The sequence below is a fragment of the Hemicordylus capensis genome, chromosome 6 (genome assembly GCF_027244095.1).
Source record: "Hemicordylus capensis ecotype Gifberg chromosome 6, rHemCap1.1.pri, whole genome shotgun sequence".
Taxonomy (NCBI): domain Eukaryota; kingdom Metazoa; phylum Chordata; class Lepidosauria; order Squamata; family Cordylidae; genus Hemicordylus; species Hemicordylus capensis.
In genome coordinates, this window is record NC_069662.1 from 78,317,407 (window position 1) to 78,343,353 (window position 25,947).

Here is a 25,947-nt window from a genome sequence, read left to right on the forward strand (position 1 = left end):
CCGAACCCCACCCCGGTTCCATCTGGACCGGAACTGAACTTCCGGACAAGCCCACAAATCTTTCGAAGGTTTTTGGGTTTTTTTAAAAAATTAAAAAATAAAATAAATGTACCTGTAGCCCATTCGCGGGGGGGGGGGGGTTCCTGTAGGCCACGGGGGTGTCCGTGAAGGTCCTCCCTCCCCCTGCCGACCTCTGAAATCACTGCCGCGGCCAGGTAAAACAACTCTTTTTGGCCCGTTCAGGTCTCCGTAACTGCGCATGGCAGCCATTCTGGCAGCCGCCGCACATGCATAAATGGCCTCTGCGAGGCCTGGCATGGCTCACAGCCTCGCAGAGGCCATTTACACATGCATGGCAGTGGCCAAAATGGCTGCTGCACACAGTTATGGAGGCCTGAACGGGCTGAAAAGAATTGTTTTACCCGGCCGCAGCAGTGATTTCAGAGGCCAACGGTGGGAGGGGGGACCTTCGTGGACACACACACACACACACACACACACACACACACACACCTGCCCGCGGCCTACAGGAAGCCCCCCGAGGGGGCTACAGTTACTTAACAAAAATAAATTAAAAATTTGTGGACCCCCCCCGCCCCGACCGGACTGGGGGGAGGTTCGATGGGGGCCAGACCGAACTTGGCCAGTCTGGTTCGAGTCCAGTCCTAACTCAAACCAAATCGGGCCAGCCGGTTCCGTGCACACACCTACTATGCAATCTGCTCAGAAGGACCTCAACACCACACTACAGGTCCTCCAGGCCCACAGGTTCCTGATCAACAGAAAGAAAAGCCAGTTATGTCCTTCCCACCATCTGCTACACCTGGGGAAGCTGGTGGGAAGGACATAACTGGCTTTTCTTCCTGTTGATCACAAATCTGTGGGCCTGGAGGATGATAGACATGATACAGAACAAGCTCTTCTTGCCATCAGAGCGCAGAGCCACCCTGGAGACTGATGTCCATCAGGCCTTACTACAGAAGTCCATGTCATTGCTCTCCCTTTCCAGGATCCTGGGACTGATGGTGGCGACCTTGGAATCGGTGCCTTGGGCGTGTTTCCACCTGCGGCCCTTACTGAAACTAAATAGCTGGTCTCCAGTCATTCAAGGATGTATGTTAGATAGATACATGTTTTACTTCCATAGAATTTGCTTCAGCAGAATCTGTTTGAGCATCCAGCTGAAGATAATGAAAGGTTAACCTTTTAACTACGATCTGTTATGTAGTGAGATTTACCCATAGTTTTGTGACAATAGTATAGCTATCTGGGGTAGCTTTTGTGACAATAGTATAGCCATATACTGTAGGGTAGCTTTTGTTACCATCAGCGCTTATTGGTTTTTCTGTTTCCTCTATAAAAAGGGGTGATTGGTTCCTTAGCAAGGAAAATAGATATGTTAAGTGTACATACTGATATTTCACAAACCCTGCCAAGATACAAGACAGCATAGTAAGCAGAATGAACAAAGAGAAAGGGGTGACTTTACAACTTGTTCATAGGCCATAAAGTTCATTATTGAATTGAGTGGAAATTTTAGCCCCAATCTGGAAGCTGCTTAAGCACATGGAATCTCTGATGTCTGTGAAGCAATTTTGGTGATATCCCCTGCCCTCGCCTTTTCCTCCCTTCCATTTTTTGTTGTTTTGTTTAAAGAATTCAAAAGCTTGCACAATACTTTGTGAGGTGTTCTTTGGGGGGGGGGGTGTCCTAATAAAAGGACAGTTTTACTCTGGTGGTATGAAAATGGACCAGCATGGCTACTTTTGATTTTTGTCCACATTAAATTTGTTTGTTTTAAATGGCAATGTGCATTAATACAAGTGTATATTGTATTAATCATTTGTACTGGTCAGAAAGATTAGAGAAACCGTTGCATATTTGTGGTGTGCTTTTGTTCCCACAACACTGATAAAATAACCACTTTTTGAAAATGATAATAAATTACTGCACAGGTTTCCTCCATTTCACAGTATCTAATCATAATGCTGTAAATTACCTTCAGTTAAACACAGTTAGTTAAACAGAGCTGTTTCTTTCCTCCCCCAACTCTTCAGAAGATATGTAGAATAAATGTTTTTCTTTTAGAAAACCTTGCTATGCAAATGTTCTTTGTGTGAAACTTTGTTTTGTCAGCTTAGAACTGTAGGGGAAGAAAGGCAGTTCAGTCCCCAAATACGGTAGCAAAGCAAAACCAGTTTGGTGAGAAAGTAGAAAAGCAAGAGGTCTTGAGACAGTTCTTTGATTTTGAAGAACTACTAGGATTTATTTAAAGAAAAAGGTTACAAACAAATGTGAAAAAACCTGCAGCTTAATTTCAGCCGTAGCTCATGGCTAAAGAGAGAGACCAAAACAAACAGCCCTCTCTGGAGAAACAAAATGGAACCTAACATTGGAAGAACAAAGAGGGATGGAGTCCACCACTTTTATCCATGGCTCCAAACACACACACCCCCCACACACACACGCACAGTGGTCACTATGAGACACTGCAGTTGAGAGCTGATGCTGCCAGGGTACTAGCTCCAACAAGAACTAGCTAGTAGATGGTGGTGGAATCCAGTGGATGCTCCAAATAAAATATTCTGCTTTGGGGAGACAGTGAGAAACTTGGGAACCATTGCTTTATATTCTTGTGGTTTTCAAACTCTGTCCCAAGGGCCCTTGGAGTTCCTTCAGATCTTGTCAGGAGTTCCTCAGTGGGGTGATCGGTTATGGTGAACGAGCTTCCCTGAAAGACATGGACACCACTACTGCTCTTCTCTTGCAATGCACAGCCACCACTGTGTTGTAAGTTTTCCAAAACACATTCTTAGTTCAAAAAGGGCAACAGTGAGGCCAGTAGGCCTGTCCATTGCATCCTATGTTCAAAATGGGGGAATATGCTGTAGCCAGTGATTTCTAGACTTTGGATCACAAGATGCCTGAAAGGGGAGGGTGAGAGAATGTCGTAGCAATTAGATATAGGGTCTAATTTGCACTGGGGCCCTTTAACACTTCTGAGAAACTGCTTTTCCACCATTCTCTCTATGTGTAATTATAATGGAGGTTCCACACAGCATATCAAGTACCAATGCCCTTGGTGCAGTTTGCAGTGGGGAAATTGAGACCAGAAGTAGGGTACTTAACCCTCCCCTACTTCAGAAACTTACTTCCTGAGGTTCTTTTCTTCCACTTCCCCATGTGGAGTTTCAAATTTATATTTGCTACATTAAGGGGGAAAGGCAGGAGAGAAAAGGGTGTGGAGAGAAAACAGCCAAAGGGGGAAGACGTAAGGCCCCTTTCTGCCTGCTGTTTCTCTGCTCTAAATATCATTCACTCACACACAGAGTGTGAGTGTGCCATACAACTTTTCAGTTGTACGGCAGTGACTAAGGTCTGTTGCCACAAATCAAGTCTCTTTAAAGAGGAGAGGTTAAGAACTTTGGACTCATGGGATGAGCATCGTAAACCTACATTGCATGAGAGTCTGATGATGACATTTTAATGGATCTTCATAGTAACTGGAGTTTGGTTATGACACTGTAGATTTCAGATATTGCCTATGTAGCCCAGCTGAGTGGAACAATATGTTTCCAGCTTGTATTATTATTATTGTTTACACAGTCAGACAGGTGTTATTGACTGGTTTGTTTTATCCAGACATCAGACATGGCTGAATTTTATTGTCGATGTCATTGCTGTTGTTATAGATATTGTCGCAGAATATAGGCTGTTCCCAGTAAAGCTGCTTTTTGTAATTGGCTGATGGTGATTTTTGTGGCCCCTATAGTGTTGAGGTGTTCTTCAAGTTGTTTTGGAATTGCACCTAGGGCGCCAATTACCACTGGGATTATGTGGGTCTTCTTCTGCCACAGCCTTTCAATTTCAATTTGTAGAACTTCATATTTTGTTATTTTTTCTGTTTCTTTTTCTTCTATTCTGCTACCCCCTGGTATTGTTGTGTCGATAATTTTAACTTGTTTTTCTTCTCAACTACAGTTTGCCTTTGTTTGTAGTCAGTCTGTGCGATCATCAGTCATCATCATCATCATCATCATCATCATCATCATCATCTAATTGTTTGCTGCCTTTCAGGCCAATGCTTCTCAAAGCAGATTATACTGTATAAAGGAAAACAAAATGATCAGGTTTCTGGCTGAAGCTTCTGGTGGTTCTTAAAGCTGCAGCAGGCCCAATGCACATAACCTCCCAGAAATGTCCAAGAGGAAGAACTTGGCAGGAGGGTGGGGTTTCTCCTACAGATGTAGAAGTGGCCCCTGGCTGCCATCTCTTCTTCTCTACAGCACCTCTAAGCTGGAGCAACAGCAGAGGGATGAGGTGGCATTTCTTATCCTAACCCAATTTTGGTGGCTACTTAGGGAAGGTCAAAGTAAATGGCTCTCAGGAAAATGGACTTCAAAATGAGCCTGCCAGGAGGTGACAGCAGTAAAGCAGGGCTTCTTCTGCAGATCATAGAACCTACTGTACTGATTTTAAAGCCGAAGTAGGAGTACGGGAAATGTTAATTACGCATATTCATGGAAGGGATCTTTAGGATCATCATGGCAGCTTTTATCTTAACTCTCCTTCAAGCTATGCTAACAATATGTGTTTAGAAAGACTCCATTTATCATTCTCATATATCTTCCCCCATTACTTTCACCCTTGCCCTTGCATTTCAATCTGCTAAAGTGTAGGCAGCTGTAGAAACACTTGATTTGGAGTTCCTTGTACATATGTAACCATGTAGTAGTTCGTTTTATAAGCAAATGGTATATGGAAAGTGGTGACCAAGGGTCATTTGGAATGCAAAATGTTAGAATTTACTTTGGCAAGTTTGTCAGTGAAGCAGTTGCTGATGTGTCTGTGTGTTGCAATTTGTAATCATTATGATTTTATCCTTGCTGATGGATTACACCCTATGCCTCCTTACTCCAAACTGCTTTCTACATGATTGTTGCTTTTTAGATTTTGCTGCAAAGTACTTGAATGGATTTTGAATTGTGTACCTGGATTAAAGGGATATATACAAACTTTATGTGATGTTTGCAGCTCCAGGTTCCCAGGAGGATGGAGTACTGGGGGGACGGAGCAGAAAGTTCAGCCTTGGACAGTATGACAATGATATCCCAACTCAACCATTGTATACAAAGAGTGGATGGAAAACACCTTCTGCCATAGAGCAGCCTGAAAGTCCTGGTTTAGTAGTTCCTGGGAGAGATACCAAAGAGGTAAGCAAGATTATTGGAATGAAAATTAATGAAGTGTGACATGCTTAGCCCCTGCCCCAGCATATTTATCAAATACCATCATAGCAAGTGATATTTATCAAATACCATCATAGCATAGCAGAGAATCTATCTATTTTGCTAAGAGTCAACACCGACTTGACAGCACTTAATCAATCAGTCAGGCAATCATAGCAAGTAACCAGCAGAGATCCTTTTGGTTTTAGAATGTTTTAGAAATGCGTGGAAATGATTGGTTGATTCTGTAACCTTACCGATGACTGCATCTCTAGATCGTCCAGAAATAATTTGACACTCTGATCAAGCTCTAGTTGTGTCAGAATGTGGAGGGTGTATGCATCCAAATGTATGTTGCACTGAAAGTAATGCAACATGAATAGAAAACATCCTTCTTATGTCTGACAAGAGCTTCAATCTGTGCACCCAGTCTACAGCTGTGGTTCTTGATTCAGCAAGTGACAGAGATGGAAGCCTGCTTCCTTGCACAGATCTCTTTCTTTATTTGGATGGATGGATGAATAAAAATACTAACTGTCTTACACGGAGAACGTCCTTGTTAGCCCTTGACCCTGAGATGGCATCTGCCTGGCAAGGAAATTCTTCATGTAACAAAGAGAGATCAGGTGGATACCAGCGCTAGACAGATTGAGTCTAGTGAAAAGTCTCCATAAAAAAGCAGCTAGAGTGTAGATAACATTTTATTTTATATATTTATGAAAGCCAGAGTAGTTTAATGACTTAGAGTGCAGGGATTAGGCTTGGAAAGACTGGGTTCAGATATTTACACAGCCATGAAGCTCACTTTGTGACCTCAGGTCAGTCATTCTCTCTCAGCCTATCTCACAGTGTTCATTTATAATATTTCTGCCTGCTCCTCCAGCACTCTACTGCTCAAGGTGACTTAGAATTATTATTATTCTAAGAATTATTAGAATAATAATAATATATATTATATATAATATATTATATTATATTTATATTATAATAATGAATTTTATTATTATTAGAATTATTATTATTTAAATACAACAAAAATCTATTACATTATTACATTATTATATGTATACATTCATACATTATTATATGTATTACATTATTATATATATTATTATATGTAAAATACAATTATTTAAATACAACTATATATATATATATATTTATTTATACCCGGCCCCTCCAGTACACTACTGCTCGGATGACTCACAACATTAAAACAAATATCAACAAAAATGAAAACCAATAACACTAAGGCTAAAATTGATTACACTGGAGAACTGATATAAAACCAAGTGTAAAATGTCTCATGGAAAAGCAGAGTTTTCAAACTCTTTCAGCCACCTGCGAACCAGGAAGTTCCTGATTAAAGGGTTTTCTCAGCTATGAAGTTACTAGGTAGCTTAGGCAAGCCACTGTCTCTTTGCTATAATCTCCACCATATTTAATGTGAGGATAATGCTGACTACCCTCAGAGGGCTGTTGTCAGGATTACTGAAATGCTAATAATGAAGTTCTGTGAACACTTTAAGCCCTATATAAATGTTGATTCACTGTTAGCATTGTTCGTATTTGCTGGGACCCAGAGAGTCTTAAGAGTCAGTGGAGGAGGCACCATAGATACCCAATCCCTATTTTTCTGCCAGAGCGCATACATGGGCTATGATCTCCCATCCATGTTTAGCAGCCAAACTTCAGTCTGCTGGCACCAACCTGAAGGTAGATCTCATAATTCGATAAGTGAGAGTTTTTACCTGAAAGTAATAGTTCTGGCAAGCCTTTCCATATGTTTCTGACTTATTGTGGTTAGGCAGGATAGGTGAGAGCATTTTCACTTTTACAAGAGTAGTATTATTCTTGATTGGAATGGCAAGTTCACTTTTGCTTTGTGTTTAGGCAGTAGCGTGATTGTGTCTCTCTCACTTTTGGAAAGGTTTAGCTTTTTAAAGAATGATAATCTGGTTGAGAGTGATCATTTCCTATTGGTTATAAAGATCAACAACAATAAAGATCAACAGCATTATTGTGGGAAGACCAAGTAACCAGCAAGAAATGCTAGATAAATCTTCAATTATAGTAGGTAATAGAGTCCGATGATGAAATAAGTTGGAGAGTACAGTTGCTGACCTCCTCAATTCAGATATTGCTAATAATCTTAATCAGGATAACAGGTCATGCCCTGATGCTGAGGAGGCTATAGCTGCCTACTGGAATGATATATGAGAATTTGAAATTTTCTAGTCCGTGCATATAGTCTATAATGAATAAGAAGAGGAATTTATTTTTTTAAATCTGGTTTCCAAGGCCTTGTCAAATGAGAAGGCCTCAGCTTGCTTTATTACCACTAAATCATGGGAGGATTATTTTTTCTGAGATTCTTTTGGACTTAGATTGTGTTTTTTACATCTGCGCCCTCCACCCTGCCCAGCAGATGTCTGACTAATCTCCAAGACTGGTCTGATGTTCAACCCAGAAAGATTAGGAATCCAATTAGTTGACTTGAAACCAACAGAGCTCCAGGACCCAATTCTATTTTTCTCATGGGTCCTGAAAAAGAATGTGAACCTCTTTTAGCATATTATCAATAAGATGGGCGATTTCCCACATTTGTAGTAGAAGGCAACTCATGCTTCCTATTTCTAGAAGGATAACAAGCATGGAGAACAGCAGATTGGATTTAGATTAGAGAATTTGACTTTAGATTATTGCTATGTTCTGGTCCATTCAGTGGGAAAGTACTCAGGCCCAAGAGGGGCAGTCTTTTTTTCTGCATCTATAGGTTTGAAATCTGAATTCGATTCAGTTTGTAGGAGCTTGTTATGGGCCAAGTTGGAGGGAATTACTATCAACTAGCTGATAGTAGCTGACCCAACTAGCTGACCCAGTGCAAAGCATCTGTGTCCCTAGTTCTCCCTGTCTTCGCCCACTTACAGCAGCCGATCCAGCTCCCTGCCCCGTCTTCATTTCGTCTCTATCCCTTCAGACACTTCTCTCCCCCCACCCATCTCTTCAGCCAGTTCTGCCGCCACCGCCACTTTCTCTCGGCCAGCCAGCTGCCACTTTTTGGCATTTCTCTCCCTCTCCCAGCAGCTGCTCGCAAACTCTCGTGAGAGCATGGGATTAGCCACGGGTACGCCTTAGAGAATTATCTAGAATAGATAGAAGACTTTTGTTTTTAATTCAGACTATAATCAAATGGAAAAACAAGTGCCTTATAGGCAAGCTGGTCACCTGTCTGACCCAACCTAGACTATAAAAGATGTTAGATGTGTGTTAGCTCAATTTCTTTTAAACTTGTTATTAAATGACATTTTGAGCATTTTAAGTGCTATTGAATCACACCCAATAGCCTTGCTTCTCTGAAAAATCCTATTTTACTTTATGCAGATGACACTGTTCTGCTTTCTCAGACAAGACCTGGGTCTCTTATATATTTTTTCCTTTATATTGTGTTAATCAATTATTGATATATTATGATAAAACTAAGATTAGGATCATCTATAGATGGAAGTGAATGGGAATCACATTGAGCAGGTTCTGAATTTTAGATATCTAAACCATATCTGATTATAAACATTTACTTCCAGTCAACAATTAATTGGACGATACAGGGTTAGAGCCAAGGAAGTGGCAAATACTGTCTGTGCAATTGCTCATTTCTCTGATACTGTACTAACACGTGCATTTTGTCCTCTTTCCACCAAGAGTATTTTCCAAAATTCACACAGGCTCTCACTGGCCTAATTCAATGTTTTACTCTCAGCATTGCTATGGAGAAGATATCAGGGTACTCCCCTTGCTGGTTATTTTTGTCCCTGTGGGAGCCTGGAGCAAGGAGGTTGAATCTGTTTTACATATTATTTCCCCATTTTCATTTCACTCACAGATCAAACTGAAATTCTTGTCATACATAAGAAGACATCCAAATGAGCTAATACTATGCTTTACTACCACTGATTATAGATTATATAATCTATAAGATTATAGGCTTTTGCCAGTTTTTGTGTGTGAATGCAATGAGGATTAGAGTGAAATTATTCTGTTGTTTGTAAGGTTTGCTTTGACCATACTGAACTGGAACTGTATTATTATTCATTTTCCCCCTCACACATTATTATTACTATTGTCCTTCCATAGTCTCTCTTGCATAAGGACCCAGCTCTGGACCCAATTGGACAATACCCCCCCCCCCACACACACACGCATACACACTGAACTACTCCTCACAATTAAGAATGGGAATACACCCAGAGCATGCCTATCTTGGCATCTTGCCTAAATGTCTAGATGTCCTCCCATATTCCTTTACTCTGTGTGTGGGGGGGTGGGGATCCTCCAAACACCCTGTCTACATGTGATCCAAATAACAGAGCTGTTTCCGGGGGAGGAATATAATCTGAAATAGCCCTCTGTTAGTTCTCTGAACGCAGGAAGATGTAAAGTTGGCAGTAGATTTAATGGCTGTTTGAATAGATTGCACTAACACCTTACTTTATGGCCTTGTGTATGCATTGGAGGCAATGAGACTTGCCCATTATAAAAGTGGGTAAAGTTTTTTGCAGAGGTTTGTATATGTTTGTGTAAAATGATTTCTTGAAACATTTCCATTCTACATTTTAGATGGGTGTTGCACACCACCAGGAAAGTCTTGATGAAGCAGATGGTAGTATCTTCTCACCAACAAAAAATGGAAATGAAACAGTCCCAGCAACTCCAGCATTTCCAGTTTCACCAGAGACTCCTTATGGTGAGGGGGTGGGGTTGTATTGGAAGCTTATTTATTCCTGTATCTTTTATTTATAATACAAAATTTTTCATTTCCTTCTATTGCAGTGAAAACTCCCCTGCATTACCACCAACTGAGCCCATCTAACCATCAAAGCTGCATCCCATTGGAGATGTTCAGAACTGCTCATGGTGAGAACTTATTCGTTCTTTTCATTATAATGATGTGCAGTGCATGTAAAAGGTAACAAGTTTAATGTTACCACGGATGTTCTATTAAGCATATTTAAACAGGAAAAACTACAGAATATGGGAGTGTAGACGATAGGTATGTGCCAAAATGCAGTTAGGTATCTGAATCGCGTTTTGACACATCCCTTTAAAAGCGAGGGCCTTTCAAGACAAGTGCTTACACAGCCCCTTTAAAGTGGAGGAGAGCAGTTCCATACCTGCTCCTCCAGTCATCACTATTGCCATAATCTTGACGCTCCCCCCACCAGCTGTGCCCACACATCAGTGGGGCATCTCCCAGCTGCCCCTGCATGATGCCAACACGCAAATTGTCGTCATGCATATGTGGAGGTCGTGTGCATGCCAGATTGCAGAGGGGCAGATGGGAGATGCCCCGCTTGCACATGGGCATAGCTGGCGGGAGCGGGGGGGGGAGTGCTGGGATTACAGCAGTGGTGGCGATTGGAGGAGGAGCAAGTATGGACCTGCTCTCCTGCGCTTTAAAGGGGCTGTGTAAGCACTTGTCTTGAAAGGGATGTGCCGAAACACAATTCAGATGCCAAATCGCATTTTGGCACATCCCTAGTAGAGGAGGGGGCGCTTAATATTTTTCTTGCCCACTATTTCTCCACTTCAAATTCACATACACATTATACTTATGTGGAATTCAGAATGCACACAAATAGACGTTTAAAAACCACTTGGGAAGATGATTTGGAGTGAGGAAATGGCAGATGAGCAAAGAGTTTTAAAATACAGTCTGCCTCCATTTCTCCACTTCTGATTGTCTCAGAAGTGATGATGATCTCAGAAAGAGAAAAACTGATCAGCTTTTCCTGTGAACTATCTAGTTTGGTCCTCAGAGGTAGGGGTGTGCACAGTCCACCATGAACTGGGCTGGTAGGAATGGTTTGCTTGCGAACCAGTTTGACTACGACTATGACTATTTATATACCGCTCTTCAACAAAATTCTCAAAGCGGTTTACATAGAAAAAAATGAAACAGTTCAAGCTGGTTCATCAACCCAACCCAACCAGTTCAGGGACCCATGGTTTGCTTCAAATGGACCTAACTGCCGCAACTGGTCCATGCAGACCCCTACTCAGAAGCCCAGTGCCTTGTTTGACATTCATTATGTGATTTTTGGGATAAACCTTCACTTGCAGAACTGTCTCTATAGTATGTTGTAAAAGTGTAGCAAAAATGTCAAAATGTTATATGGGTATGGAAACATTAAAGAATTAGATTGGTCGGTCCAGTTTTGCTAGAAATGAAGCTCACACAACTATCTTGACCCTATCAGAAACAATTCCATTAGACAATTTCTTGCAGATTGCTGTGGAATTATTAAATTGTGTAGAAGATAGGAACCCTGTTCATGTTCTTGTAACTGTATAGTATAAACATGATATAGCTCCACTCCCTGCATCATCCATTTTTCTGAAGAGACAAATGCAATACCTGGAGAGAGATCCCCTTGTGACTAGGAATACTGGGGGGGCGAAGCTACCCTTTTAACTGGGCAAAGTGGTGCCTTTTAAAGTGGTGACTTCCTAATATATAGCAACTGTCCCTATCCAACTCCAGCACAGCTCCTTTCCAGTAGCTGCTGGTGGTGTTTCATGTGTGTGTGAACCCTTTGGGGACAGGGAATCTTCTTCCTTTTTTCTTTTCTGTATAAACCACTTTGAGAACTTTTTGTTGAAAAGTAGTATATTAATACTCTTATAATTATTTTCAATTGGCATAACTGTGTGCACATGGTTAGAAGCATGCCTAAACAGGGCTCAGATAAATAGGGTTTTGTGGCACAGGTAGAGGGACAATTCATCCCTCTTATGCAAGTAAAGGACATGCCACAATCTCATTAGCCAATCCTTGAGTAATGTCAGAGTCAGTGCGTTCCCACCAGCAGCCCTGATGTTATCATATGTAAAAATGCAGTGGGGCCAATTTTCATCTGAACTGACCCAATGTAATATTTAGGATCATATATTTTTTGTGGGCACACTAAAGTATTTTGTGGATCCTGAATGATACTGACAATGGAGGTGGTTAAATATATAGATGCAGCACTCTCTTGTTGAAAGTTTAAACCTTCACCCGGACCTTTTTGTAGTTTTTCTACATAATGTATTTGTGGAACTTGCCAAGTATTTTCTTTTTCTGTTTGTTTCACTTTTATCAGTCTGCTATTTGGACCCTCACTATCTTTTGAACAAGTGCAAATGTTTCAGATATTTTGTCTGCATTCATGAAGTTTTAATAAATGTATAGAAATAAATAGGAAGATAAAAGTTGTGCATGTATGTGCACACATGTGTTAATTATAGTGGGTGCTTTGGCTGCTTTTTTGAGGTGGCATTAGCATCCAAAGGAGTTTATCAGCATTTCCATACTACTGGTTCTAGTGTTACTAACTTCTGATTTAACTAACACTGATTGTTGAAGCAAATGTTGCAGCCCTTCATATTTTACTACATTTCCAGTATGACCCTCTATAGTGAACAAGCTGAACTCCTCTAGGTTTACATAACAGGCATTGAGAAGAATTTCCCAGTGATAGACTCTTGAAATTGGGCGTGTTAGTAATTGTTTGATTTGCTTCTAGTGGTATTTTTCCCTTTTCTCTTCCTCACTGACAAAAACATGTTTGTCAGACTACTACAATCTTAGCGTGTTCAGTCAAGTCAGACGTTTGTATTCCTGCATACCAAAATGTGTTGTGTCACAGTCAGTGAAAGTGGCTTACGGGGGTGGGGGTAATAGACTGCAACCAGAATATGTCTCTCAAGCTCTGATTGAGAGAACTCTAAACATTTTTATTCATGCTAGTGGCCTTGTTAGGATAAGCCAAATTTCATGTAAAATTGCAGGTGGTAGGATTCCTATTTCCTCATTAAAAAGAATCTATACACTAAGGTCATATGTGGCAAGCCCCGCCCACACAGTGCTTTACCAATCTGATATAACAGAACAGAAGCAGTGGGGATTCCATATGCAGATAGGGAAGAGGAGTGGGTAGGGGGTGAATGAGTAAACAGCAGCAGGGAGGGGGAGAGCAAGTGGGGAGGGGGAGAGCGAGTGAGCAGTGGGGAGGGGGTGAGTGAGAGTGGGTGGGTAGCTGACACTGAGCAATAAAGCAGGGGCTGTGGTGGTGGGCAAGGAGAGCAAAAAGGTCCTAGCGCACAGATGCTCTGTGTGGGCCAGCTAGTATAAAGGAAATTTCATTATGGATATTTGCCTGCTGTATGTTCCTTGGCTATGCCAATACAGAGTAACATTTCTGTGGTCTCATTCCTAAGCATCTCAAGGACAGTTCATAGAGTAAAGTTTCTGTCCTTATGGATAGTCCCAAGAAATACATTCACATTCACAAACATAATAGTTTTCATAAACTCCTACAATTATTCCAGATGTCATAAACAACATCTCTGATCACACTGAGTGATTAATAGTGTCTAAAAATGTGTGGTGTAAGCCTGGAAGTTCCTAGTATTAATCTCAGCCAAACCACTGTTACGGTTGCCAATCCTCTCGGAGACTGAACTGGTATCAATCTCCAGGTGACTATGGAAAGCAGTCCTAGAGACTGTAATGGCTTGATACTGTGAAAAATATTGGAAGGAAAAGATCTCCAGATATAACTTCAGTCAACTCTAGCCACTATTCCCTCCATCTTGCCCCTGTATCCACAACATGGAGTTGATTGATTGAATGCTGTCAAATCGGTGTCAACTCTTAGCGACCACATAGATAGAATCTCTCCAGGATGATCTGATTTCAGCTTGGCCTTTAAGGTTTCTCAGTGGTGCATTCATTGTTGTTGTAATCGAGTCCATCCACCTTGTTGCTGGTCATCCTCTTCTTCTTTCCTTCAACTTTCCGAAGCATTATGGACTTCTCAAAGAAGCTGGGTTTTCGCAAAATGTGTCCAAAGCATGATAGTTTGAGCATGGTCATTTGCTCCACGAGTGAAAATTCTGGATTGATTTGTTCTATGATCCATTTGTTTGTTTTCCTTGCTGTTCATGGTATCCTCAAAAGTCCTCTCCAGCACCAAAGTTCAAATGTGTCAATGCTTTTTCTATCTTGCTTCTTCAAAGTCCAGTTTTCGCATCCATTGAGTGTCACAGGAAAGACCATTGTCCAAACTGTTCTAATCTTTGTTGGCATAGACGTGTTACGGCATCTAAATATCCTTTCCAAGGCCTTCATTGCAACCCTAGCAAGTGTTAGTCTGCGGCGTATTTCTTGACTGCTGAATCTGTTGATTTTCTTGACTGCTTTACTGTTGACGGTCAATCCTTAAAGGGAGAAGCTATCTACCACTTCAGTGTCTTCATTATCAATGCTGAGGCTGGTTGCTGTACTCGTCATTAGTTTAGTCTTTTTTACATTTAGTCATAGTCCCATTTTCTTACTGTGGTCCTTGACTTTCATTACTAGAGCTTCCAGATCATCCACATTCTTAGCTATCAGAGTGGTGTCATCAGTGTAGCACAAGTAATTGATGGTTCTTCCTCCAACTTTAAAACCACACTCATTTTCTTTCAGTCCAGCTTCTCTCAGTATATGTTCAGCAAATAAGTTGAATAAAGAATGAGAAAGTATACAGCCTTTACTCCTCTGCTGATCTGGAACCAGTCTGTTTCACCATGTTCCATCTGGACTGTGGCTTCCTGCCCTGTGTATAGGTTTCTCATGAGAAAAATGAAATGTTCTGGGATGCCAATTTTCTTAAGGATATTCTACAATTTGACTTTGTTGACGCAATTGAAGGCTTTTCTGTAGTCAATAAAGCACATATTGACTTATTTATTGTATTCTTTGGCTTTCTCAATTTTCCAGCATGCATCAGCAATGATATCTCTTGTTCTTCAGCTTTTTCTGAAACCAGCTTGAACATCCGGCATTTCACTTTCCATGTAAGGTTCTAATCTGCATTGGATGATTCTGAGCATGATTTTGCTAGCATGTGAAATTAAGGATATTGTGCGATGGTTTGAGCAATCTGTTAAGTCTCCTTTCTTTGGTATGGGTATGTAGACTGACCTCTTCCAATCTGATGGGAAGAGAGCTGGTCTTGTGGTAGCAAGCATGACTTGTCCCCTTAAGCTAAGCAGGATCCGCCCTGGTTGCATACAAAAGGGAGACTAGAAGTGTGAGCACTGTAAGATATTCCCCTTAGGGGATGGAGCCGCTCTGGGAAGAGCATCTAGGCTCCAAGTTCCTTCCCTGGCATCTCCAAGATAGGGCTGAGAGAGATTTCTGCCTGCAACCTTGGAGAAGCCGCTGCCAGTCTGTGTAGACAATGCTGAGCGAGATGGACCTATGGTCTGACTCAGTATATGGCAGCTTCCTATATTCCTATGTTGGCCATTGTGTCATTCTCCAAATTTGCTTGCATAGTTTGGTTAGAGTCTTGACTGATTCTTCTTCTGTTGTCTGCCATATTTCTGTAGCTATTGCATCAATTCCTGTAGCCTTCCAACTTGGTAATGACCAGAGTGCTGATCTAACTTCATCTTCCCATACTAGAGGTTGCTGCAAGTAGGGAATATCTTCTAGAGTATCTTGGATGTTGATGTCCCTGCTGTACAGATTTTCAGTATACTCCTTCCATCTCTGTTCAATCTTCTCTGAATCAATTACTATCTGTCCTTTGGCATCCCTTAACATACCAATTTGAGGTTGGAACCTCCTTCTGAGTTTAGAGATCTTTTGGAAAATTTTCCTTGTTTTTCCGTGGAGTTAACTCTGAATAAATGGCTGTAAGAATTACTGAAGGTGTACATAAAGTGCACCCATTGCATCATAAGTGCTTATTAATAAAAAATATAATGGTTTCTGGGGGGAAATCCACACTATAATCCCAGGTTGTGTTGCTGTGGGCTATATCCGTGATTGCCCAGTTCACATGTTTTATTTGTCTATATAAGCATATGTCCAAGGACAGTCTAGATTGCTTGCATGTACAAAGAGTACTGTGTGAATTGGTCTTTGGCACTGTGTTTAACTTGTTGTCAAATAAGCAATCTGGCCTTTAAGCAGTGAATCCTATTTTCAAAAACTGATTGTCCCTGTCTCATTTCCACTGAGTCTTTTGATTAAATGTAAATGTAAATAAATAAATAAATAAATAAATAAATAAGGAAATAAGGAAATTTAGTAGTTGGCAATGTAAAAGCCGCTATTTTCCCAACGGGTGATTCCTGTGTAGTTCTGAAGGAACAAGAGTGGTCTCTGTAACTCTTGAGACTTATAAAGACCCACTTGTCTTGTGCCATGACTAGTGAATTGAGGTCTCTTTGTGTAACGATGTTACACAAGTTAAAACACTTTGCACTGAGTGAATTGCCAAAGATTTGAGCTCTGTCACAAATGTTCAGGGCTTGGACACTCCCAGCCATAGAATCCCAGGACTTGGGGAGGACTTTCAGAGAGGTCAGCAGAACAAATCCTGGCACAGAGGCGGGATTCATGAAACCAAAACTGTCCACAAAGAGAGTCTTATTCAGCCTAGCTTTTAACATATCCACCAATGGAGATCCATTCAGAGTCTCCAAACTGCATATTCTGTAAGCCAAGCACTCCCTTGTCACAAGGAGCCTGGGGAGAGGCAGTCAGTACCTTAGGAATAACACCTTCCCTTTGCTGCAGGTAGACTCAGGTTGCTAGGATACCAAAGGGGAAAGCTACCCAGCTTCCCATACCAGCCCTGTCTCTGGCTAGTAGCTAACAGAGTTTTGATGGTGCTTGTACCTGAATGCACCAACAAAAACTCTGTTAGCTACTTGCCAGAGACAGGGCTGGTCTGGGAACATTTAAAACTAAATGAGCATTTTTAAAATAATCTTGCCCTTTCCTTAGTTACAAGGGGCTCAAGGAATGATAATCCTTCATATGAAAGATCCTACAGAGGACCATTGTTCTTTTTCCACCTTTTCCTAGTTGGATGAGGCATGACTCTGAGATGCCAACCAATTGCAAAAGTGTTCCTTATGCACAAGTCCTAAGAGATAAAGTAATTTTGTTCCTTCATCTCCCCACTCCACTGAAGGGAACAAGCCAGCTATACTGCTTTCCAACAGAAGTAACGTGATTTACATAGAAAAATAAAATAAATAGATTAGATATTCCCTATCCCAAAAGGAGTTACAGTCACTACCCGTGGTGGTGGTGGTGAAATATTTGATTACTGACAATCATTGCCTTGCCAGCCAAATTTGAGTTCAGTTGAAATCTGCCGTCAAAATAACAGTCACAGTAGCTATATGTACAGCAGCTTATGTTTGCCTCAGCTCCCTGGCTTGTTCCTGCTGCTCTTAAATGTTTACACTGTTCTCCTCCTTGTGTTTACACGCAGTGTATTTCCAAAGGTTAGCAGATCTCAAAACACAGCATATAGCGTACTTGACCAGATGTTCCTCTTATGGCTATGAATACTGCTTTATGACAACTGGTACTGCTAAGCAATTTGTAATGTCAGATCAAGATAAACATTTGCTACAAAGTGAAGGATGTATATATCTCATGTTCACCATGCAACACTTGGATTTTCCTGAATAGGAGGTTTTAAGGCTTTTAGAGTTTGCAGGGGTCTTAAGAGGTCATCCAAGCATACATGGCGCTCAAGCAGCAACAATTTTACCTAAACATTTTCGCTGAAATGTTCTAATGGTTACAACTATGGATGTGCAAAATGTTTCCAGCTTGAAATGTTTCGAGCTAGAAACAAAACACCCTTAAAATAAAGGGTTGTTTCGAGCTCGAAATGGAATAATCCTGTTTTGACTCGAAACGTTTCTAGTATTTCAAGCACTATTTTGGCGGGTTGTTTTTCCATTGCTGATTGGTTTTCTGGCACTGGCTTCCAATTGGCTTGTGATCTCCATGCTTCTTGGTTGGCTTGTTAGCATCCAAATCAAGTGTTGTCATGGCCAACTGTGCCACTATTGACTGTGGAGGAGGGAGGAGAAAAACCGTTTTTGTAAGGAATTCAAATTGTATTCAAAGGGACTGGGAAGCAGAGTTCTTATGCCTCTCTCTCAAAGAAGATACATCAGAACAGGAGGAAGGAAGGTTTGATTTTTTTTGTTTTATTTGCCCAGCACTAAGTTTAATATGCTTCCTCTTCTATAACTATCTGGTTTTGCTAGATCTCAGATTGGCAAAGGCCGAACTTGGGTGCCTGCCTGCCTTTCTTGAGTTGTGGTTTGTTTTGTTTGTGAGATGGTGTTGTGGCGAGAAAAGGACAGTTTCTGTAATATTTCTTGTTATTTGCTGTGATGAGCTCCATGTCTGGCTTTGAGACTAACTTGTGCTTCACTCACTGCTCTGCAAACTGCATTGCAAGGTATACTTGGTCAAAATGTGACTGATCTAGTTGGAGTATGACTGTGCTTGCTGCTAAGAGTGCTGCTGTGGCAGCTGTTGCATAAGGAGTCATAATTATGTGTGAGAGAGCAACTTGTGCCAATGAAGTTACTACAGCACAGACACTGTGGCTGGCAGTGGATTCTGGGTCATTGATTCATTTTTGGCCATTTTTAGACTGTGTTTGAAATGTGTGTTCTATATTGGGAGGGACAAATTCCCTTTTGCTGTGTGTTTCTGCAGTGTTTTTCAAAACAGGGTTGCAAAATGTGTCCATTCTTTCTTGTTCCGGCTATAGGGAACAAGGGGAACTTGAAACAATCAATTGTTCCCCATGGATAGCTCCTAGGGGACACCAAAATGGATTGGGTGGTACAGCATGATGGGTGCTACCTACCACCCAACCCACGAAAAAAAGGGCAAGCAGGTGATTTTAAACAAACCTTTAACATTTTAAAATCACCTGCTTACCCATGTCTTTAGTGGGTTGGATGGTAGGTAGCACCCATCATGGCCTACCACCCAACCCACTTTGGTGTCCCTAGGGGTTACCTATGGGAAACAATGGAGTGTTTCAAGTTCCACATTGCTCCCTATGGCCAAAAATATTTCGAGTTCCTATGACTCGAAATGTTTTGAGTCAGCTATATGGAAATAGCCACCTTTGCCACTGTTTCAACGAAAAGTTTTGCGCATTTTGTGTTTTGTTTTGAGCTTGAAATGGAACACAAAATCAATTTCATGCTTACCCCTAGTTACAACTAAGGCTGTGGAAGAAGGTTATTTATTCTTTATGTTAAATGTTGGGGGGAAAGAAATTTTTGTTCATTTATTCCCATAAAATGAAGTGGTCTTCACTTTAATGATGAAACAAACAGCTTAAAGGGCTAAACACTCTATTCTCTGCTAAATAAAATCTCCATTTATTTCATTAGCCACCGCTGGTCTACTGCTGTTAGTTAGAAGATAAGATATGCCATGTGCTGTCCAAGTTACGACATCCAAATGCATGGAAGATTGACTATAAGAATTTATGAAGTACTTCAGGCTCCAAAGGTCAACTCCTAACATTCTAAAATATGTCAGTGTTCCTTTCCGGCCATTTTAGACTAGGGATGGAATGTGTGGATTGATTTAGTTGGATGTGCTGATCAACCTCCTCCCAAACAGTGCAGCACTTGTGACAATGTTGTGAGTTTCACACCTTTGTATGTATTGATTACTTTCTTCCCTGCCACCCACTGGCGACACATGACTTCTCATTTTGTTTTAAAATAGAAAACAATCTGTTGCCACTGAATAAGAAGGATCTGTTATCACCCCCAGGAAAAATGAAAACTTTTTTTTAATATAACAGAGTGCCTGTGATATATGCTTAGAAAGTATTCTCTAGTCTAATCTTTTCTCCATACTTAAGGAGATCTCTTTCATTCATAGCTGTTTAGCAGACAAGTGGCCTATTAGCCAAGGTATCCTGTGTTTGACTGCTAAGCTCATTAGGATAGTAATGTGGATAAAGATGATAAAAATCTTATAAAGATACAGGTTCCATAGCCTTGCAGGTCTGCCTGTCTATCCACTACCTCCCGAATTGCTTTCCTAGCACAAATGGGAGAGGTATTGTCTGAAAGCTGAGGAGGGGGAAGTAATACACAGTGTTTGGGGAGTCTGCTTGCCTTTCACATGAGAAGGACACCCCACCCCACCCCCAAAAATGCCTCTCTATCCTAGGGAAACAGCACTATTTTCCTATGCTTTATGGAAGCACCTGTGCTTTTCTGACATCTGCAGACAGTACACCCTATTCTCCCCTTTCATTCATTTGCATGTCTGGCACACCACATGCCTTGCACCAAGAAAAGGGGCAAGAGTGCTCGGCTTCACAGGTCTAAAAGCAAAGGGTCCAGGATGACTGTGCCCAGACGGAGGTGAGGAATACTCAACACAGCTGTGGTCTGGAAATCCAACTGAATGAGGGCCAAACTTCATGTTAACTTGGAGCACAGGCTCTACATCTGTGTCCTTGTTTTTTCTTTGTTAAATAGTATGGGTGGGCAGATCTGGACTGGTACCACACCAAGGGGCGGGAGACTTTAACGCTTTGCCTCCACCATGTTCCTGATCTGGATCCCCCCTTGCCCCCACAGCTGCTATTTGACCTGATTGGGGTGGGGTGGGGTAAGCCCTGTTTGGTTCAAAAGCTTCTTGATCAAATAACAGTCACAGGGTAGGGGGAGGTGATCTGGATAGCTGTGGGGCAAAGTGTTAAATTGCCTTTGCCATGGTCCCTAATCTTATCTGCCTCCCCCTGTGCATGCTATTTAATAAATAAAGAAGAAATTCTGGTAAAAACTAATCTTCCTACTTTCCTTTCAGTATAATCTTAATTGATAATTACCATCTTCGCGTTAGCCCACTTCCACCTCAAATGTGTCAAATTTGGTTCAAATTAGTTCCCACTTCCACCTCAAATGTTCACCATCTTGAATTGGGGTGGATGACATCATCAGAAGATACACCATTGAGGTGTCCCTAATTCTGGTTCAAATTGGTCCAGGTATTGCAAAGTTGATAGGTGTGCACGCACACACGCACAGAGCTAGGTGATCTCATACACTTACTTTCCTTAAGGGAAGTAGGCTAGAAATAAGCACGTAACTTCAAGCAGCTAAGATAAAGTTTCCACCTGACAGTGCAGGACTTGGAAAGGAGGATTCCAAGTGTTGGAGAGAGGGTTTGGAAGTTAAGTTAGGCAGGCACTTCCAAACCCTTTCAGCTACAACCCATCTTCATGGTCATGTGCTGATGGACATGTGTTGAGTTGATGAACTTCTTGTGAAACATTTCAATAGTGTTCTAAGTTGTTGCATTGAAATAATGATCTCCCCAAAACCACAGAGTACTAGTGAATACTGGCATCAGACATTCTTGAAAGCTGAAATGGGACTCCCACCTCACAGGAGAACTGCATACTTCAGCACCTAAGATGGGGAATGTGTCTCATTGCATACAAAACAATAAGTAAAACTTCTGTGGGTTGGCACTCCATTCGTAATAATACACTCCAAGGAAATGAAACAAAATGGTTACTATAATGAGGGAAACTAGGCTCCTGTGCACACTCTTAAAACATTTGCAGAAGGCTGAAATATGACAGTAGATGATGTAATGGCATAACAAATAGGGCGCAGGCAGACAGGTGGTGGAGCTGCTTAATTTGAAAGAGCTGTGAAAACAAACTGTGCAACCAACAGAAGTACTTGATTCCTTAAGCAGGTATCATTTACCTAACTCCAGTTCCCAGTGATTTAGTTAATAGGGTTCTGAAAAATAAGAGATTTACTAAAGAAACATGGGATAGAAACCACAGGAAAATATTTTTCTATGCAGAGAAGAAAAGGGAGTAGATGGTAGATACATGGGCTAGTGGAAAGAGATTGTTCTTTTACTGTTGCATCTATGTTAAAATTATGCACACATCAGTGTAACATTCAATTAAGAATCAAGCATTTGGACTTTCAAATGCTCACATATTAATGATAATCTGCGTGTTGAGGAGGTACACGTGCCGCTGACAGTTTTGGTATACTTTTAAAATATTAGATCATTCTCTATATATAGGACGCTGAGATGATATTTAGGTGATGGAGTACTCAGTGAGGTCATTCACACAATCAAAAACTGTGTTCTACCTGAGTTTGGAAGCTGTGTGTGCACCCAATTTTTGCTTGAGTAGAAGCAAGGTAGGAGGAAAACCTGGGTTATTCTCTTACCTTGCTTCCACACAACTGAAAATTGGGAGCACACACAGTTCCCAAACCTGAGTAGGACACAGTTTTTGATGGTTTGCATGACCTCAACATCTTTGCAAAAATAACTATTGTCTACATATTTAAACGTATACCAAAGATTATAGTATACATGTTAAGGAAGTTCACTATATTTTTAAATATTTGATAGGTATGCTGACAGTGGAATGCTTCCAAACACCTTGAAAGTAGTTTAACTTTTGATTTAAGAAGCTGATCTGGGGTGAGATGCTGTCTGTATCATCCCTGTGTGATATTTAATGGACACTTTGGATATTACGTGTGTGTGTGTGTATGTATGTATCTAGATCTCGCAAGATAGGTAGAAATACTGTGAGGCTCTTCACATGCACGTGCAGAACCGGGCTAAGGGAGCCTATCCTGGTTTTGGACACGCCTGTGAGCCGCTTGGATTGAGCCGATCCCGGCAGCACCATGGTGGCAAACCCACCTCTGAAGCCTCCCTCTAAAATGGGGTTAAGAAAGCAAGCGCTCTCCTAACTCCATTTTTGATCGCCTGTCAGCAGCTGCAGCTGCCAGGCAGCGGGGATCCCAGGGAGGGGAAGGGGGATCCCCGTGGTGGTATATCTGGGGGATGGGGTGACGCGTCCCGGCACCCCTACCCCCAAAGTCACTGGCAGCAGCTGGTGCTCGTCTGGGCGGGCGATCCACCTGCCCAGGGAAACCTGGAGGATCATCTTCAGGGAGGTAAGCTTTTCTGGGCTTCCTCCCAACAGACAGGGTAGCCCTTTCTCACTAGCCATGAGAAAGTGTGTCTCACAATTAAAGAAAATGAATAGAACAACCTTATTGTCTGAGAGCAGACAATATTTTTCTGCATGATGTGTTAATGGCTGCTAGCATACAGTGACTTTTAAAAACATGGGACACATTCAAGGAGACCATTGTAGTCATGATAGTGAAATGGAACCTCTGTGTGCAGAGCTGGTATAGCTCTGGGGAGATGAGGGTGGCCATCACCTTTATTCCCTGCTTATGAAGTAGGCATTGGATGAAACCTGGTCAATGGCACTGTTTCTCTCAATGATCTGCAGTGGTAGTTCATTCAATGTATATAATTACCCCCACGTGTTCCTCTGGTCAAATGATGTACATACCTGACAAATGTAGTGCTTTGCACCTCACTGGAAAATTGACTTTGAATTTTTCAGACCTGGATGATGAGCCCTGGAAAGATCAAAACTTGCATGGTCCACCAATGGACATTGAACCAGTCAAAGATTTTTCCTGGCTTGTTTTGGGAAGTGGGGGAGGTGTGCCGTTCATAAGTGGACAAATACATTGAGCTCAGGACAAATATCTGTGAACTCATACCACTTACAAAGAGTTGTCTGTGTTGTTAATGTGTAATTAAGAGACAGAGTATACTCCCAGACTGGGAAGTAAATATTTCTAAAAATATTATTGTGCTAGCTAAGTAATTGAAAGCATGCTGGTGACTCATTTCTCCCAAAGCTTTAAATCTTCATTTGTTTCTTCCCCTTTCAAGTCATTTCCGATAGTCATCCCCCTCTGAAACCCTGGTGCCCTAAGATGCAGCAAAACAATCTTGAGAAGGAAGTGCCCACTGTGGCGCTGCTTTGTTTCCCATTCATCTTCCTGGCCTGTATATAAAAAGCTCTGCTGTATATTATTAAACTTGCAGAATGCTGTCCAGAATGATGGGTGGCAGGGGAAGGCTCTTTCTCCTTGCCCCAGAGCCTATAATAGGTGCCTAGGACCCTTGCTGGGTGTCTGTTTGTATATGCTCTGCTGGAACATAGCCAAGAGGGATCCATAAAAAAGCCTGTTCATTGAGTCTTACTTTCAAATCATAATATGTCATAATACCTGGAGACTATGTGGAGGAAGTGTTCTCCCCTGCAGATCCTTGGTTGGGTCACCAATCCTCAGGTGTCAAATGCGGATCAAGGTTGCCCTCACCATAATAACACAACTATTCACTTACATGGGGAAAAGTAAAAAGTGAAACCCTGTTCGGGTGGGATATAAACATTTTCTTGCCCCATGATGACCTAGCCATTGATAATCAAGCTTGTTCCTTTGTATAGTGAGTAATCCCAAAACTTTTGTTTTAAAATAAGAATTATGCTTTAAATTTTCACTCATGCTGTAAAAATGTTGAAATTCCAAGATAAAGTGCCCATTTTAACCTCCATATCATATAAGCTGTAAAGACTTAGTATGGCCTTTTACATTATGCTGGCTTTAGAAATGAAGCTGCATAAACCCACTCTTTGCCTTGTGCTTTTAAGATTTTGCAAACATGTTCATCTCCAGCCCCCCAAATAGATTTCTTTTTGCTCTTTAGGGGAGGAAATGTGTCCATATGTTCTGAAGCAACCAGGCAATGACCCCCATCTTCTTGTTCTAAATTGGCATGCATTGAAATGCAGTTAGTGTACAAAGACAGGGAGAATTGCAACCTGGCAGTCTTTCCTCCCTCCTCCATTCAGACTGAGATCCAAGAAAGCTCTTGCTTTGCCAGGAGCCTGAAGGTTTCCTGAAGGAATTATATGCAAAACTGCTACGTCTTAAATTTCTGCCTGAACATTTACTATAGTACATAGCATTTGAGGAAAGAACTGTGCCTTGTGGAGATGCATCAGATGGAAATCTATCAGGTGTATCTGTAGGAAGCAGGGATGTGCATGAACCTGTTTGGAGGCCCTTTTACGGGCCTCCGAACAGGTTCGAACACTGGGTGGTTCGGAATGTTTTGCAGGGGAGGGTGCACTTCCCCCCCCTCCCCTGCCAGCACTCACTGCAAAACCAGTCCGGCGGGGTGGCAGCGTACCTCCCTGCCGCCCCATCCACTCTTCGGACCAGAAGTGCCAGGAAGTAGCCTGTGCGCATGTCGCACTCGCACGTCACACTCACACATGCTACTTCCTGTCACTTCCATCCCAAAGAGTGGACGGGATGGCAGGGAGGTACGCTGCCGCCCTGCCAGACCGGTTTTGCAGCGAGTACCGGTGGAGGAAATGCAGGGGGGAGTGCACCCTCCCCTGTCCTTAAAGTCCCCCGCTGTTGAACTGTTCCCTGCCGGTTCTGTGCACATCCCTAGTAGGAAGGAATTGTGTCTGGATTGGGGACCTGCTGAATTTCTCACTAAATAGTTACTACTAGGCGGCATTTTGGGGAAGCATTGTGCCTCGAAGAGATGCATTGGGCAGAAATTCATCAGGAGCATCTCTAGCAAGTGATTATGGAAACTATGCCTGTTTAATTCTTGCCTGGATGCATAGCTTCCCCAACCCAATGTTCAGCTGAAAGAGCAAGGCAAAGTGTGCATTCATTCATGGAGCCTCATTTCTAAAGCTAGCAGTGTACAAGACTGTACTAAGCCTTCCCAGCTTATAAAGTGCAGAAGTTAAGATGGGCACCGTAATTTGCAATGTTCACACTTTTAAGAGAATGAGTGAAATTTTAGAGCATCTTAACTCTAATCTTAAATTGAGGGTTTTTGGATTACTGAATTGCCAGACTTTTAAAAAAGGGAAACCTGATTGGGCACTGCAAACTGTAACAATGCCTCTTACCCATGCTGGCTAAG

At 41.7% G+C, this 25,947-nt stretch overlaps 1 protein-coding gene across 9 annotated transcripts in view; it reads left to right on the plus strand.

The window, feature by feature from the left end:
• The window catches only part of TNS3 (tensin 3), a 420,724-nt gene that overhangs the window by 328,019 nt on the left and 66,758 nt on the right, over positions 1-25,947 (plus strand). For all 9 annotated transcript variants that reach the window (XM_053262003.1, XM_053262000.1, XM_053262001.1 and 6 more), the window contains 3 exons: positions 5,035-5,213; positions 9,846-9,972; positions 10,059-10,142. In XM_053262003.1, the coding sequence (XP_053117978.1) occupies positions 5,035-5,213; positions 9,846-9,972; positions 10,059-10,142 (390 nt within the window). The remainder of the gene's footprint in view (positions 1-5,034; positions 5,214-9,845; positions 9,973-10,058; positions 10,143-25,947) is intronic.